This window comes from Phodopus roborovskii, unplaced genomic scaffold, assembly GCF_943737965.1.
Source record: "Phodopus roborovskii unplaced genomic scaffold, PHOROB, whole genome shotgun sequence".
Classification (NCBI taxonomy): domain Eukaryota; kingdom Metazoa; phylum Chordata; class Mammalia; order Rodentia; family Cricetidae; genus Phodopus; species Phodopus roborovskii.
In genome coordinates, this window is record NW_026126636.1 from 2,518,844 (window position 1) to 2,539,164 (window position 20,321).

At 48.1% G+C, this 20,321-nt stretch overlaps 1 protein-coding gene across 1 annotated transcript in view; it reads left to right on the plus strand.

Annotated features, from left to right (window-relative positions):
• Nucleotides 1-3,214: 3,214 nt before the first annotated feature.
• Dpy19l3 (dpy-19 like C-mannosyltransferase 3) overlaps nt 3,215-20,321 on the plus strand; it is a 70,446-nt gene continuing 53,339 nt past the window's right edge. The window contains exons 1-3 of the mRNA XM_051206960.1: nt 3,215-3,348; nt 4,804-4,945; nt 7,847-7,977. Coding sequence (XP_051062917.1) covers nt 4,843-4,945; nt 7,847-7,977 — 234 coding nt within the window. The 5' untranslated portion in view covers nt 3,215-3,348; nt 4,804-4,842. The remainder of the gene's footprint in view (nt 3,349-4,803; nt 4,946-7,846; nt 7,978-20,321) is intronic.

Consider the following 20,321-nt stretch of genomic DNA (forward strand, 5'->3'; position numbering starts at 1 on the left):
CTGACCTACGTTGTCTGATGTGCTAACAGCTCACTCCATGACTGGCAGGCGGCTGGCTGCTCTCAAGGCTCTCTCTATAGGCTGTTGGAGCAGCTTTGGCATAACCACTGAAATTCTCCCCATGGCAAGCAATCCAGCAGAAGGCTGACCCTGGACTATCCTGTGCCCTAACCTCATGAGACCGATGATGTGAGGCTATTGTACGTGTTAGCTTTCCACTGTGACCACAGTACCTGACAGGGCACCTTAGGGAGGAATATACTTGTTCTGGCTCCTGGTTCTGTAGCTTCTGTCTACAGTACTTTGAGGGGGAACACCACCATGGCAGTAAGAACTGCTCACCGCGAGGTGGACAGGAAGAGAAGCAGCAGGAAGTGCATGGAGGAGGTAGGTGAAGCCCATCTCTGAGAAGGGATTAGCTGAGTGTGAAGACTTGGTTCCATACCCCAGGCCCAGACTGTGTGAACTTGAGAAGGGAAGAAGGCTGCCCCCTGCCGCTATTTCCTTTCCCACGCCTAGCGCCAGCATATGGCGGCTTCTTCTCTTCCTTACCCTCCCCCTACCACAGACATCTCAGAAGCCTCAGAGTTCAGTGCTTATGGGTTGAGGCTACTCCAACAGCCTGTGGGCAGAACCACCTCTGCCTATGAGGAAACCCCCCTTTAAGTTGTCACAAGCCCCAAGCCTGCTTTTCTTTTGGTGCATCCCACTGGCCTGACTGTTCAAGTCAGAAGCCTGGGAGCCAGTATCACTTTAGTACAGACACCCCCCCCCCCACTGACTCCAGCTGCATGGAGCACCTAAATATCCCAGGTCGTGCTGAGTTTTCTTTGCCTCTGTGGATATCACCCAAGCTAATGCCTTTTAAAGACTTTTATTTGTTGAATTTTTTAAAAAGATTTATTTTATTTATGAGTGTTGTGCCTATATGGCTGGCTGTGCACCATATGCATGCATTGCCCTCTGAGGCCAGAAGAGGGCAACAGATCCCCGGGACAGGAGTTGCCAGGACGTGAGTACTAGGAATCTAAGAGAGGTCCTCCAAAGGGAGAGCCCATGCTCTTAATTGCTTAGCCCCTTCCTTGTATTTTTATGTGTATTTTGCCTGCAAGTATGTACACCTCATGAATATCTGGTGCCCTAGGGGATCGAAGAGGGCATTAGATCCTTGGGATGGAAGTTACAGATGGTTGTGAGCTACCACCTGGGTTCAGGAACCAAACTTGCAAGAGCAGCAAGTATTCCTAACTGCTGGGCCAACTCTGCAGCCCCAAGGTAGGGTATCTTTACTGTAAACAAGCATTTAAGTGTCTCCTCTGAGATCCCCAGGTGTCTGGGGAAATGAATGAGACCCAAAGATCAAATGCGGTCAGGTCTTAAGCCTGGGTCATTGCTATTTTAACTAAGTTAGATAGCTATGGGAGAAACATCATTTCTGTGTCTGCAACCTTTAGTTTACAGCAAGTGCAGCTGTGTGCTGGGTTCCTGCCTGCAGCTTGGGAGAGGCTTCATCTACATGTGGGATGGGAGATTCATTTTCCTTTCCCCATAACGTTCCGTCTTTCTGTTCTGATCACTACACCTCATTGCCTTATTGTATGTTTGTGACAGTATTGTTCGTCTCTGTATGTAACCCAGGCAAGAGTTGCGTTGGCCATCCTCCTGCTGTAGCCTCCTAGGTGTTAGGACTATTGGCGTGCGGCATATATGACTACAGTCGTGACTCTGAGCAGCAGGCACCTGCTTCCTATGAGAAGGGCTCCAACTTGATGTTCTTAGCATGGTTCTAGCCTCCTGTTACAGAAATTGTTAGGTTCCAAACCCATGACAATGGCTATAGTGCCTATTTAACATATGTATCAAAGCAGAGCCGGCTGCCAGGTTCTCCCACCACCCCTCTGACCCCTCCTGGCTGCCATAGCCTGCTCTCTACCCTGAACTCTCCATTCCGGGGAGCTGGGCTGCCTTTCCTTGTATAATCCAACCTTTATGGTTGCCCACTCTCTTTGTACCTAGTGGCTGCTGGACCTGTCCCCCCCCCTCTCTCTCGCCTCGCTCCCCTCTCCCTCTCCCCACCTGGCTCAGGTCATGACCACTCTGAAGGCTCCCAGAGGTCCCTGCCTCTTGGCTCTGCTCTCCCATAGATCTACAGTAAACCTCCTCCACTATTCCTAGGAGCAGTCGTCTTTCATTTTTCTTTTCTCTCTCTCTCTTTTTTTTCCATTCACAAACCAGGCAGCAGCTGAATACTGTTCCTGTAAGGGACACATCTCACAGCTCTTACATTTTAAGTCACTTTAAGCGAGGGGATAGGGAAAAAAAAAAAATCCTGTCTAATAAGAGCGCATTCTGAGAGGCGTCTTTTTGGTATTAACGGTTGATAACCAAAGGAGAAAAAGATCTAGCTGAGGCGGGTGACTAAGAAAAGCGGGGTGGGTGAAGCAATTTTTGTTGAAATTAGATGGCAGGCCGCCTTTTCATAGGTCCCGATCGCGGAGGGCCAGCTATTACTAAAACTCAGTGTGGTACAGTAGCGCCCACTTTTAATGTCAGCACCCAGGAGGCAGAAGCAGAGAGATCCAGGCCAGCCAGGCACAGCTACACAGCCAGACCCCGTTTCAAAGAGAAGAAAAAGGCTGACACGCAAGGTAAAGGCAAGAGTAGCATCCAGGACTCAACACTAGAGGGGCGTGCTAAGGAGAACAGCAAAGCCCAGGGCACACCCATCGGGGGCGGGGCGGGGGCGGGGGCGGGGGCGGGGCGGGGGCGGGGGCGGGGCGGGGGCGGGGCCTGGGGTGGGAGGGAGCGCCTTTACAGACGCCCGCGTAGCTGCGGGTCCTGTCACTAACCGTCTAAAGCGCAGGTAGGTGGACACTGGTAAAGCCGCGCCCCTGCGCTCACCCCGAGCCCGGGCGACCATTCCTCAGGGCAGCGGGGGCCCCCGAGGACAGAAACCGGCCGAGCTTGACAAACGCCTGCGAACGCCGCACGCCCAGCCAGCCAACCCCCCGAGCGGAAGTGCGCCTCTTCCTTCCGGTCTGCGCCGCACGAGACGGGGCGGGGCAGCGCGGGAGGCGGGGGCGGGGCCCCGCGTTGACGAACAGCTCCCGCGGCCAATGAAGGCAGCGGCAGCGGCCCGGCCTCCCCGGCGCGCCCCTTCCAGGGACTGTAGACGCCCCCCCCCCCAGGCCCAGCCTTGCCTCGCGCTTCGCACAGTCTCCGGCCGCTGGGTCCTCCGGCTCCCCCACCTCGCTCTAGCCCGCGGTGTGGGCGCGTCCCCAAGGCCTGGGTGCCCGGCGTGCTTCCTTGCCAATCCCAAGCCGCCCGCGAGGACTGCTGAGGCCGCAGGTCTGTGGCTGCGGGTCGGGCCGCGAGGGAACTGGACGAGCGGTGGCTCCGGGACACGTGGGCGGGGCGTGGGAGGGAGCCTGTCTGAGCCGGAGCGGGTGCCTGGACGTCCCCGGCTTGGCCGGCACTTGGCCCTCTCCTGGGCTCGCCAGGTGCGCAGGGGGTTGTCTCCAGGTGCATCCCGATCGGCAATCCTGGTATTGCCTGCAGGTCCCTTAGCTAAAGTCTGGCCAGCGCTTTGCGTCCCGCTGGCCAGAGCAACTTTTTGTCTAATAGTTCGTGTGTTTGTTGCCATCCAGACCCGTATCATATTTAGCACCTGGCGTGTTGGTTAACTTTGTGTCTCAACAGGCTCAGGGTGGATGCACGATGGGCCCTCCATAGCCCATGCCCCGCCTAGGGCTAGCAGGGCACAACTCCCTGAGATGGGACAGGATCCTAGCTGTGGCTGCAAGACTGAAAAGATCCCCTTCCTCCGCCCCCATTTCCCCCCCCCCCCCGTCACTTTCTTCGTTTCTTGTGCTTTGGGGAACATCATTTAAGTCCGTGTTCCTTCTCATTATTTTTGAATGGACGAATCTTAAAACCGTTGTGTGTTATTCCCTTGCTCTGTTGTATTTAGCAAGTGGCTTACTGTTAGGTGAACATAAGACTTTGGTATCTTGAGTGCAGGTTGGATTAGCTGCCTAAACAATCGCATCTCGCTACTCCTCATCTTTAATAGATAATTAGTAAAACGCTATTCATTATTCAGAGGAACTAGGCAAGATGTTCTCGGGGGCAGGAGCCAGCTTACTCACCGCCACCACACCCCCGCCTCCCCTCACAGCTTCCAAACTAGGTAACTGCTCGCACAACTACACCCACTGTTGCTCCCCAGGGAAAGCAGCCACCCTGATTGGCACAGCCCGGCGCTGTCGTTGACACCGAGACCTATAGCTTAGTCGGTTTGTTTCAAAGAGCACAGGTGCTAAAATTCAGGTTAGAGAAACAATGTTTCAGTTCTTCAAAATCTGGGTGTCACAAGTTTAGGAGGAATCCCTCCCACGTGGTCAGTTTTGTGGGAGAATGAGACCCGCTACTTTCTGAAGAAAATAGTGTAAAACTGTGTCACCCAACAAATCTCATAGTTAGTGTTACAGATTCGGGGGAGGCAAATATCCCAAGACTTGGAGCATCTAAGATGGCGTCCTGGAAGAAGGGCTGGTGGGCTTCATGTGGCTCTCTTGTGTCCCTGACTCCTTCCTGGACGTGCCTGCTGGAGCACAGGTGCTTCATAAATACCGTTGAGTTAATTATCTCTGTTGTGTCCCTAGAGGCTGCTTAGAATTTGTATGGGAGGGTCTACCAGGAGATTTGAGTCAAGCCATTTGATCATATGAGAGCATAAGGGTGTATTGGGGTGAAGAGGGTGCTAACATATCCATGGGGCATTTATCTGGGTGTTGTTTGCAGGAGTGGTTGGAAGAACAATGCACATGAATCTTTGACATCATGATGTACATCCGGCAAAGAAAAGAGACAAAAACCATAGAAGTTTCTGAGGATTTTCCGTCACCAAAAGAAAATGTGAAGTTGGAAAAGAAATTGCCATCTGGTAGGTGATTTGAGCTAAAGCAGCATTTTTGGATTGCTTTTACTTCTGCATATTAACACATGCCACACACACTCTAATAGGGGGAAAAAAAAAACTGGTGAGACTTATGAAGGATGCTTATTCCAGCACCCAGATAGTCTGATTGTACTTTGGTTGTATTGGCTTTTCAGCTATAACCAATAAAAGAGCATTGATGAGAAGTCTTGGTAGATTGCCTGTTACTTTTGTCACCAGAGTGATGCTTTGCCTGCCCTACCTGACCATCTCTTTCTCTAGTACCTAGTCTGGTTTGTGTGTGCGGTACCATCCAGGTGGCCTTATCTGGAGTCTCATTTCATTGTAGTCTCTGAAAAAGACATTTAACGTTTTATATTCAGTCAAATACCTGGAGTTACCTCTTTTGCTTTATTTTGAGGGCAGGTAGGAATGGAGGGGGAGGAGAAAAAAAATGAGAACTAGGTGAGATGTTTATATAATGTTGAACATTTGCTAAGTGACCCCTGGTCACATTTTGTAATTAAATGCGGCCAAAATTTCAAAAGCTAGCTTGAAAAGCTCCACACCTGTCAGCCATTTTCGGTATGGGACATAATTAATCCTTTGTAGCTAGATGAATTCTTTGCAGCCAGAGCTAATAGGTAGCAGGAAAAGCTGTTTAATAAGATAAAAGATGTCTGTGTTGGAAAGCCAGGCCACTCAGCTAAGTTGATCGGAGCCAATACATGTTAGGTAAGTTGGAGTAGTTTCTGATGATGTTATACAGTTAAAATTTATGTTAGAGTGTGCCTTTCTTTTTTTTTTTAATTGCATTTATTTATTTACCTTGCATGTGTGGTGGCTTGGACAGTGTGTGCATGTGAAGGTCCGAGCTAGCAGGAATCTCCCACTTTCTGTATTGCAGAAATCAAACTCAGGTCATCAGGTTTGACAGCAAGTGCCCCCACTCAGTGAGCTGCCACACTAGCCCTTACGGTGTGTTTTGCTTGCTTTTAAAGATGTATGTATTTATTTTTATGTGTATGACTGTTTTGTCTGCATGTGGGTATACGCACTGTCGGTGTGCCTGATGCCCACCAAGGTCACCCTTGGGTACCAGATCCCCTGGAACTGGAGTTCCAGATGGTTGTGGGTGATAGGAACTGATCTTGGGTCCTCTGCAAGAGTGGTCAAGTGCTCTTCAACTGCTTAGCCATGTTCCAGCCCCGCTTTGGTTTGTTTTATTTTGTTTTTAATTAAAAAACACTTTGAAGATTGCCCATTTTATGAAATCATGTCAGAACCAAAAAAAAAAAAAAAAAAAAAAAAAGCAACCCTGAACATTAAAGACAAATGTAAAAAAAGAAGAAAAAAGTCCTTCACCGACTTCCTCACCCTGAGAGCAGCACAGATGACTGTGTTTGTCTTGCTGTCTGAATGCCGCTGTCTCCGCATGGTTGCCCTCAAGCAGTCACATGTAGCTTTATAAAACTGAGCAAGAGCATGTGCTGTTTGGGGAAGTTGCTGCTCTGCCATTACCATGTCCTCAACCTTTTCATAAGTATGTCCCGGGCGTGTGCCCGGTGCCCTCGGAGGTCAGAAGAGGGCAGTGGGTTCCCTGGGACTGGAGTTCCGGATGGTTGTGAGCCACCGTGTGAGTGCTGGGAACAGAATCCGAGTTCTTTGTAAGAGCAACAAGTGCTTTTAATTCCCGAACCGTCTCTCCAGCCTGAAAGAGGTTTGTTTAATTAAATCCATTTCTGTATTAGTTGGGGTTTCTATTGCTGTGACGAAACACCATGAACAAAAGCAACGTGGGGAGGAAAGGGTTTGTTTTGCTAACATTTCGGTATCGGTGTTCATCACCAAAGGAACTCGGTAAAAACTCAAGCAGGGCAGGAACTGGGAGGCAGGAGCTTATGCAGAGGCGGTGGAGGGGAGCTGCTTACTGGCTTGCTCAGCCTGCTTTCTTCTAGTACGCAGGACCCAGCTGTTGCACAGCTCACAATGATTGGGCCTGCCCATATCACTCACTAATTAGGAAACTCCACTACAGACTGGCCTACAGCCAATCTTCCAGAGGCAATTTCTCAAGTGAAGTTCCCTCCTGTCATTGAATCTAACTTGTGTCAAGTTGATGCAAAAACTAGCCTGCCCATTTCCAAAACAGTTTTCAGCTACATTACTATTTATCCCTCTTGCAGTGTTAGTCATACCATGCAGGTGCTCTCCCACTGAGCCACGCCCCCAGCCCCTCACTGGGGGAATTCTAGACAGGTGCTCTACCACTGAGTCACACCCCCAGCCCTTCACTGGAGGATTCCAGGCAAGTGCTCTACCACTGAGCCACACCCCAGCCCCTCACTGGGGGATTCTAGGCAGGGGCTCCACCACTGAGCCATTCCCCAGCTCATGTATTAGCAATTTTAAATTCCATATTTGACGAGCATTTTTTAAAGTACTGCTCATTTTTTGTCAATACTAGAGAATTTGAATGAAGTTTGACATGTTTTCTTCTGTCTTACATTTATTGGCCTTTTGCCCTTTTGTTCATTGCCTATCCATGTCCTTAATCTGTTCCCTACAAGAATATATTTATCCTTTTTTATTATCCTTTAATCTCCTATATTTGTACTTTTTCTAGTTTGTTTCTGTAGTCAATGCTATATTGTTTCTGTGAAATTTATTTTTGTATTTCATATGTGTCTATGTGTGTCTGTGTGTAGGTTGTACCTATAATCACAGGCCAAAAGAGGGCATCAGGTCCCCTGCAGCTGGAGTTACAGGTGGTTGTGAACTGCCTGATGCGGGTGCTGGGAACCAACCCAGGCCTTCTGCAAGTGCAGCCAGTGGTCTTAACAGTGGCACTATCTCACCTGCCCCAAATTCTATATTCTTGTTTGATATGTTTCACTTTTCTAAAAGGTGCTTCTGGAAGGTTCTGGAAGATCCTGTCGCCTGTGGTTGGTGGAATCGTGGCCCTTTGCATTGGACTTCTCACATCTGTCTACCTGGCCACCCTGCATGAGAATGACCTGTGGTTTTCCAATATTAAGGTATGGGCTACTTTAGACCATTATTATATGATCTGCTCGCTTGTTTCCCCAGTAGTTAGCTGTGCCAGTGAATGACCAGGACCACACAGTTTAACCATGAGAGAGAATCTACCCACTTTCTTTGTTTCTTTTTCTTTTTTCTTTTGATTTTTTGAGACAGGGCTTCTCTGTATTGCTTTGGAGCCTGACCTGGAACTCTGTAGACCAGGCTGGCCTCAAACTCACAGAGACCCGCCAGCCTCAGCCTCCCCAGTGCTGGGATTAAAGGTGTGTGCCACCACTGCCTGGCCTAACCTCTTTCTTATCCTGGCGCGGTAGTGCATGTCTTGTAATCCCAGTGATCAGTTGGAAGAAGGAAGAGCGGGCATTCAAAGGCCTGCCTGGGCTGCATGAGACCTTGTCTTCCCCGAAAACGAAAAGAATCTTGGATTTTCAAAGGGTTTGACTCAAGGATAAAGAGACTTGCGTTCATCATTTAAAAATAGCATCAAAGTTTGTATAATCAGACGCGTTTCTCACTCGGTATGGTGGTACCCGCATTGTCCCAACACTAGGGAGACAGAGGTGGAAGATTTGAGAGTTGAGGCTAGCCTGAGCTACATAGTAGACCCTGTCTGAAAAATAAAGGGAGAAGCACTGTGGAGGTGATCAGGTTGGCAAAGGGCTAGCTGCACAAGCATGAGGACTTGAGTTCAAATCCTCAGCACTCCTGTAAAAAGCCAGGTGCGGTAGTGACTCTTACAATCCAGGTTCCAGTGAGAGACTCTGTCTCCTAAAACTCAAGACAGATGACTTCTGAGGAATAACATTCAAGGTTGACCTCTGGCCTCCACTGATGCACATACCAATACATGTGCCTGCGTGTCCCCATGCCCCTGTACACATGCAGGGTAAAGACAGAGAAAGAAGTAAAGCTGAATTTTGTTATTTTTAATGAATTTAGTTTTACTGTAGTTACTTAAACTATCAATGTTTGTCAAAATGCCGGTTATAAAACTGGCATAGTAGGTTGTGGGCCATGCTTTTTTTGTGAAATCCAGTGGAATATTATAGAGTAGGGCTAGGATTGTTTTGTTACTTTTAGTTTTGATTGTGTATATCAGTGTACAACAGGTTGGGTCATGGTAAAAAAAAAAAAAAAAAAATCCAGTTTTTAAATTTGATTATTTTCTTGTGTCTGTTGGTTGCAACAGGCAAAAAGAAAGGGAAAAACCCTCGCCTCCATTAGGAGCTTCAGACCTTTCTAATATTGTATGTGCAAATGGGTTTGAGTGGAAAAGCCATCGTTTTCTTACAGTAGGTGGACACGTTGACTATGTAAATATCCTTGTTTTCTTCCTGTGTTAGAATTTCTAGAACCTGCTGGCACTGTTTTAGAGCATGTTTGTGACTTCATAGAAGGAAGCTTGCATGTTGCCCGTGGCTTTGATCTAAACATGCCTTGCTTTTCTTCCCTCATGATTAACTTTATTACTTATATATAGTGTGCATGCGTGTGTGTACCTGCCCGTGGGTGCAGGTGCCTGGGAGGCCAGAAAAGGGCATCGGATGCCCTGGAGCTGGAGTTCCAGGTAGTTGTGAGCCACAGGGCATGGGTGCTAGGAACTGAACCCTGGTCCTCTGAAGAGCAGCGAGTGCTCATCATTGCTGAGCCATCTCTCCAGCCCCAGATAATGAATGCTCCTATGAGCATTAACATCTCTATTTTGAATAAGGGCTAAAATGCCTCCATGGGACTATGGCCAAAGTTATATGCTAGTAGCAGTGTGGTGGGAAGACATGGTTGAAAGGAATCATGTCTTTAATTGCAAAGTACTAAGTCAAGCTGTTTAAAGTTTATGAATGGCCTTGCTCACATCCTTTAAGAATAATTCTCCATCATCAGGATGGTCGTTGGGGGCCCCCTTGACTTTTCCCTGGATTAGAATAGTCATTGTGCTATGTTTTCAATAGGGTTGAGTGCCAGCTTTGTTGGGAACACTGAACAAAATTCTGAGGAGAACGTGGAGGGACTAACAAAGGCCTCAGCTTATCCAGCACACTACCTGGAGTAAATAGGTATTAGACACCTGCGGTATTAAGCAGGCAGTGTGCCTAATGGTATCAGTACAAACCAATAAGACAAGACCCTTATGCCATATGGGTGATACTCTTGAGGAGACAGGCAAGGCTCCAGATACTGGCACATATCATGAACCCGTGCTCTGACCTGGGTAGACTTCTAAGGAAGCCCACAGGAGAGTTAGAGAAGGTTTTCTACACATACTGGGTAAGGAACCTTGAAGGCTAAACAAAGGAAGAGACCTGGGGCCGGGGTGGGGGGTGAATATTGCAGAAGAGGAACATGTGCCAAGGCCAGGAGGCAAGGGAGACTTGGGTGTGCCAACAGCAGTACAGGTGGCCGGGAACAGGCGGGGAAAGGGTGGGCTGAATGTGGCAGCAGCTGATGGTGATGGGCCTGTGCGCTCCTGTCAGAGAGAGTGGCCTTTGAGCGTGTGGTGAGCCTTGTGCTGGTCTACGGCCTGCTAGGCTGTAGTGCCTTACTGGAGAGACGTCTCCCCGTGTGGTGTGGAGAATGGATTAAGGAGGGCAGAATAAAGCTAGAGCCCACCGCTGAGTTAATCCTGTTTAGTGGATTCCATGAGACCTGAATATCCAATTAGGATATCCAATATGCGATTATCTTCCGTGAGCCAGCACTCCTCTGGGCCTGGGAATCCGGCATTGGAGGAGACTTCATTGTCATGAGAGGCCCAAGATCAGAAAGAAAAATCAGCAGGTGATGAGTGACTAGGGGCTCCTTAGAGCGGGTGTGTGTGTGTGTGTGTGTGTGTATGTGTGTGTGTGTGTGTGTGTGTGTGTGTATCTGAGCCCTCGGGGTAAGATGTGGAAACCAGGACCTTCGTGGTAAAAAGGAGTGGATGCAATCGTAGGGACGTGGCTCTCCAAGTGGGAATGAAGTTGGCAGGGCCAGAATCAGGGAGGACGAGGCACTTGGGGCCAGATCTGTGAGCATATTAAGGAAGTTGTACTGGGCTGTAAAAACAAACAAACAAACAAAAAAGACAAAAATCCTGCCTACACAGCACAGCTCTGGCTCCAGAGGGAATGAGAGATTGTTTATCTTGACTCAGATACGGATTCACATTGCTCTGAGTGACACATGCTGCTGTGGAGAAGGTTACAGGAACTTCTATGGTCACAGATCAGAGAACCCTAAATCAACGCATTTGCCCAAATACTTTGGTGGGGACAACAGAGGGGTTTTTGTTTGTTTGTTTGTTAGTGTGTTTGTTTTGGTCGACTTGACACAAGCTCGAGTCATCTGGGCAGAGGAAACCTCAATTGAGAAGATGCCTCCAACAGACAGGCCTGTCAGGAGGCCTCAGGGGCGTTTTCTTGATTAATGATTGACGTGGGAGGGTTCATCCCACTGGGGCAATGCCATCTCTAGGCAGGTGTTACATAAGAAAGCAGTATGCTCACCCCTCCATGGCCCCAGCCGTAATTCCTTCCTTGAGTTTCTGCCCTGACTTCCCTCCATGGAGGACTAGATGTGTAAGGCTGTGATGTTTAATCGCCGCAATAGAAACCTAAGACGTGGCTGACAGCAAAGTGGGGGGGGGGGGGGAATCTCTGCTGTGGGTTCCAGAGGCTGTCTGGTGACATTCCTAGTTTTGAATCTGGGGAGAAGCTGGTGGTTTGCTAAGTGAGGGCGTGCCAAAAGCTTCACCCACTAGACAGACGTCCTAGGTCAGGTGGCGAGGTTGGGGACACATGGCTGTGAGACTAAAGACGGAGGATGATTTGGCTCTTGGGTCTGCCTGTGGGGTCCTTCTCTTCTCCCCACAGGCATGGCGCTTCTAGTCAGCACCCTGACCTGCGAACCCTTCCACTCCGATGTGCCCGCTTTGGGGAATTTGAGCTTGCACTCCCGTCATGTACGGTTCAGAGGCCAGAAGGAATTGGAGAGAAGAGCGTGGAGTCAGAATTTTCTAGGACATTGGTTTGGAAGGACATTTTGCTTTTTTTATGTTTATGAAAGGTGACTGACAGGGCAGAAAGATAGTGACAGCCCGATGTCTCCTGTGAGCAGCTTGGTGGCTGGCTGGATGCACCTGCCACTCCCTGTGACATATGCAGACTGCCATATGCAGTTCTCGGGGGCACAGTTACTTCTCTCCAGGTACCGTTTGTTAGTCCAAACTTTCCAGGTTGAGGAGTAGCCCTAGGCAGAACTGGCCTGGCTGCAGGCTCTAGTGGCTGTTCGCTGGTGGGGCCACACACCTTTAATCCCAGCATTTGGGAGGCAGAGGCTGGTGGGTTTCTGAATTCGAGGCCAGCCTGGTCTGCACAGGTCCAGGCCAGCCAGGATGACATAGCAAAGCCTGGTTTCAAAATGCCAGTCTCAAGTTGAGGGATCCCCAAGTGGCTCTCACCTCTAAGTGGTGGCCCTAAGTTTTGAGCTGCCCACTAGCCATTCCGAATGAGCAGTTAGGTAGGTAGAATGACTCCTAGAGCTCAGGGGCCTGCTATGCTTGAAGTTGGCATACAGGTACAGGCTAGAATCAGCTGAAGGGGAAGACGCAGGTAGTCCAGAACACCCCAGACCCAAGCATCCACTGCCCTTCCTTGTGAGCTCAGGTTGAAGTTCTCTCTCGGCACACGGTGTGGCGGTGTGTGGTTTGATGGCAGCCGAAACGGTGTAGTCAAGTGTCATAGGGTTTCTATTGCTGACATGACCAAAGCAACTTGGGGAGGAAAGGGTTTATTTCAGCCTATACGTCTCTATCACAGTCCATCATTGAAGGAAGCTAGGGCGGGAACGTCTCTCAAGCAGAGGTCATGGTGGACTGCTGACTACCAGCTTAGTCCTCACAGTTTGCTTAGGCTCTTTGCTTGTACTGTATGTGCAGGCGTGGCACCTCTCACAGCCAGTTGAGCCCTCCCACATCGATCGAGAAACTGTACCACAGGCTTTCCATAGGCCAGTCTGCTGTGTTCGTCTCCTTAATTGAGGTTCTCTCCTTCATAATGACTCTAGGTAGTGTCAAATTGACATAAAAAGCTCCGTGGGTCATGGGCTAAACACAGTCTGCAGCCTGCAGAAGTCAGATCGATATTGTGTGGTTCAAAGACCTAACCTTCTAGTTAATGGCCAGACTTCCATCCTGAGTCATCTTCGTATAATCAAGAGGCCCATTCCAAGTCAGCAGCATCAGCTGTCAGATGGGGACTTCAGAGAAAGGACCCTGGTCACTGAGGAGTTACGGGCTGCCTTCCAGGAACAGAGGGCTGAGAACAGCCGAGCTTGGAAGTCCCTTCCAAGGACAAGGTCTCACTTTGTAGCCCAGGCTGGCTCTGAACTCAGGAATCTCCTGCTGCCACCCCCCACCAGCTGACTTTTGATACCGAAGGCACTTTCAGAGCCATCGTGCCAAAGACAGGGAGTTGGGGAAGCTGGGTTTGTGGCTCCGAAGGCAGGCACTCCATCTGTGTTGAAAAGCGGGCATTTTCATGTTACCAGCGTGTGGATGTGTGGGTGAGATTGTTTCAGAAGTGTGTAGAATGGGAACGAAGGAAAAGCCTGGACAGCTCCTTTCTGTGCCTCCGATGCCATCTGGGATGCCACAAGCCGGCATATCCTGTAACAGGTTTCTTCCACCCACCACCCCCTGTCTTGTGGAGGCTACAACTGAGCTCAGAGCCTCACTGACTCCCCTCCCCCACTCTATTCAAGCAGTGTCTATTTGTTTCAACACAGGGTTTCTCTGTGTAACAGCCCTGGCTGGCCTGGAACTCAGAGATTCTTCTGCCTCTGCCTCTGCCTCTGCCTCTGCCTCCTGAGTGCTGAGATTAAAGGTGTGCACCAATACTCTTGGTACTAAGTTATTTTTCAGTGAAAATATTTTCATTTTGAGTACTTGGAATTGTTGATTATTCAGATACCAAAAATAATTCCTGGTAAGATAAAGAGCTCACGTGTTGAGTTTCTGTGTTCCGAATGATGTACTGATTTAATTCTGGCTTGATTTTAAGAAAACATAACAACTATTGGTCCTCCAGACTCAACCTTGAGTGCTGGGATTACAAATGTCCACCCCCGGCGCCCTACCTCAATACAATGTGCCTACGTGTTTATTTCCTTTGAAAGACAGGCTCAGTGCCCAGCCCTACATGTAGGCCTGGTATTAACAGCCCAGGTGAGAAAGTCACAGACTGCCATACGTAGAAGGCCAAGTTGAGGTCTTTGTTAGTTGACAACCAAGAGTAGGCTTTCGCTTGAAAGAACTCTTGGCCCCAAAGCCCAGAGCTCAGGGGTAAAGCATTTCTAAAGGCAAACACCACTATGACATCATTGTCAGGTGTAGGTCAGGGGAAACCTGTAGCTTTTTTTTTTTTTTTCCCAGAGCACATCAGTTGTTTAGCTTACACATCTGGGCTATGGTTAGGGTCATGGAAAATCCCAAATGTGTTGCCCAAGAGGGCATGGTCCTTAGGGGCGTTTGGGGCTGAGAAGTGTCTGAGCCGACAGAGATTGGAGTCCGGGTTAAGATGAGGACATGACGGTGTCACCTCAGTCACTTTTGACTGGGACTCAGAGCATAAGCCAGGCTCACTTAGACTGTGTGGCAGTCACTTCAGAGTGTCCTTTGCATGTGGGAGTGTCCTTTACAGTGTTAGAGTTTGAAAATTGGGAGCCATCCGACATCAACGTTAAAACTGAAGGGAAAGATACTGGCTTAAGCAGTGTAGAAAATCTATTTTGAACCCCTTCTCAGCCTCGTTTATAGGGTAGAGGATTTATTTCCTCCTGTTCAGTCATTTTACTTTATCTTCCTTGCCACACGACTTCAACTGTCACAGATTAAAAACATACATATCCTATGTTGAATGTCTGCAATGTGCTGGTACGTTTTATGTTTTTGTTTTTGTTTTCCTTAGTAAACACCTTAGCTTTAAATTGGCCTTTAAGATGCAGCCCGCCTTTTCTACTGTCCTTTATCATAATCAAAACAAACCCAAAGGGCACAGTCTACATTCTTACTTGCTGCATTGCCCTTAAAGCCCAGTGCATTAGTGGGGCTAAGTAAATAAGGCGGTGTTTAAAGCAGGGCGGACCTCTGGGGTTGCAGGAAGGGAAGGCAGAGGAGTCGGAAGGACTGGTGGGAAGATCTGTCTGCCTGGAGCTGGATCAGAAGGAGCAGCTTAGCTTGGCTGAGGGGGATGTTGTTAGTCCTGGCAAGTGGGGGACAGCCAGAGCATCTTAATGACCTCTGCCACAGAGGCTATAGGAAAGCTATGTTGCCATTAGGCTTCTATTTCTTGAACATTTATTATGCCTTATTTGTTGTTTTCATAATGCTATACTCTGATGGTGAAACAGACTTTCAGATGAAAATATCACTGCAACTTTTTTGTTTATAATTACATCATTTCACCCTTTCACCCTTCCTTTTCCTTTTAACCCTCCCAAATGCTTAAGCTCATGGCTTCTTTTTTATTAATTGTTGCTATAAATAGGGAAGGGCACACCAATTGATTATCAATATCAAATGGTCAGCCTTGAATACATACATAAAAATAACATTATAGAGACTGAACAGGTTGTACTTGTGTATTTAGGAACACACACATACACACTTTTTATGATTTTGACAGCCTCACTGTGTAGCCCTGGCTGGCCTTGAACTCACAGAGGCCAGCTTGTCTCTGCCTTCTGAATGCTAGGCCCAAAGGCATGCACCCCCATCACCCAGCTTCAGTACAAATGACTTTTATCAAAAAGCATTTTCAGAGCTGGCTGGACCAGCTTCTCAGGGGGCTGAGGCAGAGGATTGCAGAGTAAGTTTAAGGCCAGCACAGGCAGCTTATCAGGCCCCTGTCTCAATGTGAACGAAGTGATAAAAAGGTCAGAGATGTAACTCAGTGGTAGAGTATTTGCCTAGGCCTGGGATTCAGTCTCCTCTTGCTCTATCTCTCTCTGTCTCTTCACACACACACACACACACACACACACACACACACACACACAGAGAGAGAGAGAGAGAAAGAGAGAGAGAGAGAACACAAAAAGGGAAAAATCTTTTAAGTGCTAAAGGTAAAAATGTGGTTTAGTGGTAGAGCATTTGGCTAGTCTGTGCATACCTGAGTTTCATTTCTGCCATCACCACCAAAAAAAAAAAAAATTCCCTTCCATTTTCATCCTACATGCATATGTATCTTACCTAGCAAACCTAATATCATATATACAATTTGCCATATCTGGTGTCACATCATACACTTTTTACCCAGACAGTGACATGTCTTCACAAAGCTTGCCCTGTTATTAGGTTTAAAATGTGTGCTTATAGAATTCTGCAGATTTGACATGCGTATACTCTTATTTATTTCACTCTTTGAACGCGCCCCAATTTTGGAGAGTTAGATTGTTTCTAATTGTGTCATTAAATTCCCAAAATTACTTACTTAACTTCTCACTTTAAAGTGGCAGTAAAAACATGTCACTTTCTCCTCGTCTTGAAATTGTGTCGGAACAATTAAGGAAAATGAAGAGAGCTGGATTCTCCTTTCCCTCCCTCTCTTCCTTCCTTCTAAGGCTCGCGCATGCAAAGCTAGTCTACCACACTGCGCCCCCGACTTTGTGTCTCCTGAATCTAAGAAGCCTATTATCCAAATTCCAGGCAAATCTGGAAGGCCCAGAGGAGTGTAAAAAGTCCTGAGTGAGGGCTCTCCAGCTCTGCCCTCCGGTGAAGATGCAGAGTGTAGAGATGGGCCTGAGGTACTGGCATGCCCACCCATGGGGGCCGTGGGAACGGGCACGCAGAACCACAGAGCGGTGTTCCTAGCTGTGCATCTGGGAGAGAGAACGGAGCTAGGCAGTTTGCCAGGAGCCCTAACAGGGTTTGACCGTGTCGGTAGGATGTGGGATTTAGTAGAACAGGACCTGCAGTTTGAACAACCCTAGCATTGCCAGTCACTGTTCACTATACTTGGGAAAACTAAAGAAATCATTCTTGAGGTCTCACTGTGTTGCCCTAGCTGACCTGGGCCCTGCCATGTAGACCGGGCTGACTTTGAACTCAGATTTCTCCCTGCCTCTGACTCTTTCTGAGTGTTGGGATTAAAGGCCTGTACCATCAGGGCAGGTTAAGAAATCACTGTTGAAAAGCAACCTCTATCCTAAAGCCACTTCCGCTGGCCTGAGTATGCTCCTCACCTCTCCCCACCATAGCCTTTTTGGGAAGAACTGATCAAGAAAGAACCTGTCAGTTCCATTCACAATGACTAATCCCGGAAGGGGCTAGCAGAAGGGTGTGAAGCCATAGCAAGAGAAAGGGGAAGAAGAAGCCAGCAAAACCTTACAGCAAAGACCTGAAGCTGGAGACCAAGTATATCACAAAGAGCAGGCACAGTGGTGCAGGCCTGGAACCCCACACTCAGGAGGCTAAGGCCAGGGGACAGAGTCTAAGGCCAGCCTCAACTACCCGGTGGGACCGGGTCACCAAAAGAAAAATATTTGCCAGCTTGGGAAATAGACTTTTTAAAATTTAATGTATGTTTATGAGCGCTTGCCTGCATGCCTGTCTGTACCAGAAGAGGGCATCAGATCACGTGACACTGGTGCTAGGGTGGGTGCGAGCCTCCGTGTGGGCACAGGTCCCCTGCAGCTGCTCCTACTGGTTTGAAAGGAAATGGCCCCATAGCCCCACTGGGAGCGGCACTGTTAGGAGATGCGGCCTTGTTGGGGGAAGTGTGTCACTGCGGAGGCGGGCTTTGAGGTCTCCTTTGCTCAGGCTACACTCAGTGTGGCACAGGTCACTTCTGCTGCCTGCAAATCAAGACACAGAGCTCTCAGCTCCTTCTCCAGCGCCGTGTCTGCCTGCACGCTGTCATGCCACCTGCCATGACGATAATGGACTGAACCTCTGAAACTGTCAGTCAGCCCCGGTGGAATGTTTTCCTTTCTAAGAGCTGCTGTGGTCATGATGTCTCTTCACAGAAATAGCAACCCTACACTGAGCCAGCTCTCAAAGGGATAGAGGAAGGCCACAAAGGGAAAGGAAACAAGAGGCAGCAGAATTTAGAAAAGAGACAGAAAGTAGGACCAAAGAGGATTCAGCACCCTGCAGCTGCAGCTGCGGACAGCACAGAGACAGAGTTGGATGGGCATGTCAGTGGAAGCAAGTGGGGTGAAATTGGTCAAGCGTTGGCGGGAAAGAGGCTGCCAGGCAAGACAAAGACTAGCAGACACGCAGCACTGGGGTCCCAACAAAAGAGCAGGGCAAGGGTGGCACAGGTGTGTGCCCTGAAAATTCAAGGGTAAGGGAAATTTGGGCATACAAATCGAAAGGACATTGTCGGTCCTAAGGAGGGTTAACCCAGGAGAACCGTTAGCCTGAAGTTGTAACACCATGAAAACGTGATGTGGCCGAGAAGACCTGTGACCCTAGCAATTGAGAGGAAGAGGCAGGAAGATCAGAGGTTCAAGGTTACCCTGGGCTACATAATGGGTTTGAAGCCAGTCTAGGATACATGAGACTCTGTGTGTGTGTGTGTGTGTGTGTGTGTGTGTGTGTGTGTGTGTGTGTGTTTTCATGAGACCATGTGTGTATGGATGTACATGAGACCATGTGTGTATGTACATATGTATGTGTACGCACACACTAATTCTGGGCCGCTGAGATGGCCTGGTGTGTAGAAGCTCTTTGGACGTAAGCCTGATGATCTGAGTTTGATTTCTGGAAGCCATGTAAAGAGGGAAAAGAGCCAACTCTACAAAGTTGTCTACTCAACTCCATGTGCATGAGGTGTGCACAGAAGAATAAAAAGTATGCAGCAGTATGAAACTTAAGACTGAGCCTGGAGAAGATAGCTAAGTGATAGCGTGTTTGGTGGCACACACAGCCCCTCAGTTTCAGAGAGTGAGAGGTGGTGGTGGGGGATTGCAGGACTTAATGAAGCAACCAGTTGGCATTATAGATCACATGACCTAAGAGGAGAGTCAGGGGTTAATCTCACTTCCAACTTCTTCATAATCACATGTGAAACTCAGGGACCATGAATGGAAACTATTTTCAAGCTACTAAAGAAATTGAAAGAGGAAATACTTAACCCAGGCTCTAGACGAGGTTTTAAACAGTGACAGAAGTGGGACATGGCAGTGCATGCCTTTAACCCCAGTCCTCGGGAGGCAGAGGCAGGCAAATTGATGTCAGTCGGGTCTACATTGTGAGTTCCAAGCCAGCCAAGGCTATATAGCTAGACTTCATCCCAAAAGGAAAACAAATAAATATATGTGGAATGGAAGAAAAAAAAAAAAAAAAAAAAAAAAAAAAGGTCAGAAACGCTATCAGTGGAACTTATATTTATTTACTGTAGGACCAAGGCTACATAGCATCACAGCACAGAGTGTATTGGATGTAAGCAGTGCAGGCTTACATGTGTAATGAAGTAATGAATGATTGTGTAAGACGGTGACTACTAATGGTATGGTAGTAACGTACCACGTGAAAGGGAAAAAAAGGGAGTGGAGACACCCTGGATTCTCTTTTATAGCTAGAAGCAAAATATATCTATAAATATATATATTTATTTCAAACTGTTTCAAATTGTTAGTCTTTGCTTAGAGAGTGTTTGCATAGCATGCAGGACACACTGGCTTATCTCCAGTATCATATAAGCTGTGCATTGTGGCACAAGCCTGTGACCTCAGCACTGGGAGGTGGAGGCAAGATGATCAGAAGTTCAAGGACGTCTTCAACTACATAGAGATTTTGAAGTCAGCCTGGGCTACATGAGTCCCTGCCTCAAAAACCACCACTTGATAAATCAACAAATAGATCTGGGTTTTGATAATACATCCCTGTTATCCTAGCACTTAGGAAGTGGAAATAGGACTCTTGAGAGACCTGGGTTCAAGACCAGCCTGGGCTCCATGGTGACACTGTCAAAACACCCCCCCCCATAGGTGTGCTTATGAAAGAAAACGCCTCAAAAGCACAGGAGAAGATGACACAGCATATGATCATGATCACTCATTACAGAGCATCAGTAGATAACACACAGAGAGGTAGATAAGTTGTCCTGTGTCGTAGTTAAGGCCACCCTATAAACCTCCCTAATTCAAAGCAGGACACACACACACACACACACACACACACACACACACACTGGGGGTAGGAAGGGAGGGAGAGAGATAACAAACAGACACAAAGATGCATTCTCAAAAGCAGAGCATAAAATGCAGGAACACACGATTATCAAATATATCCAAACCCTTTTTACTTTTTTTTCTTTCAAACTGAAACAGGGTCTCACTACTCCTGGCTGCTCTGGAACTC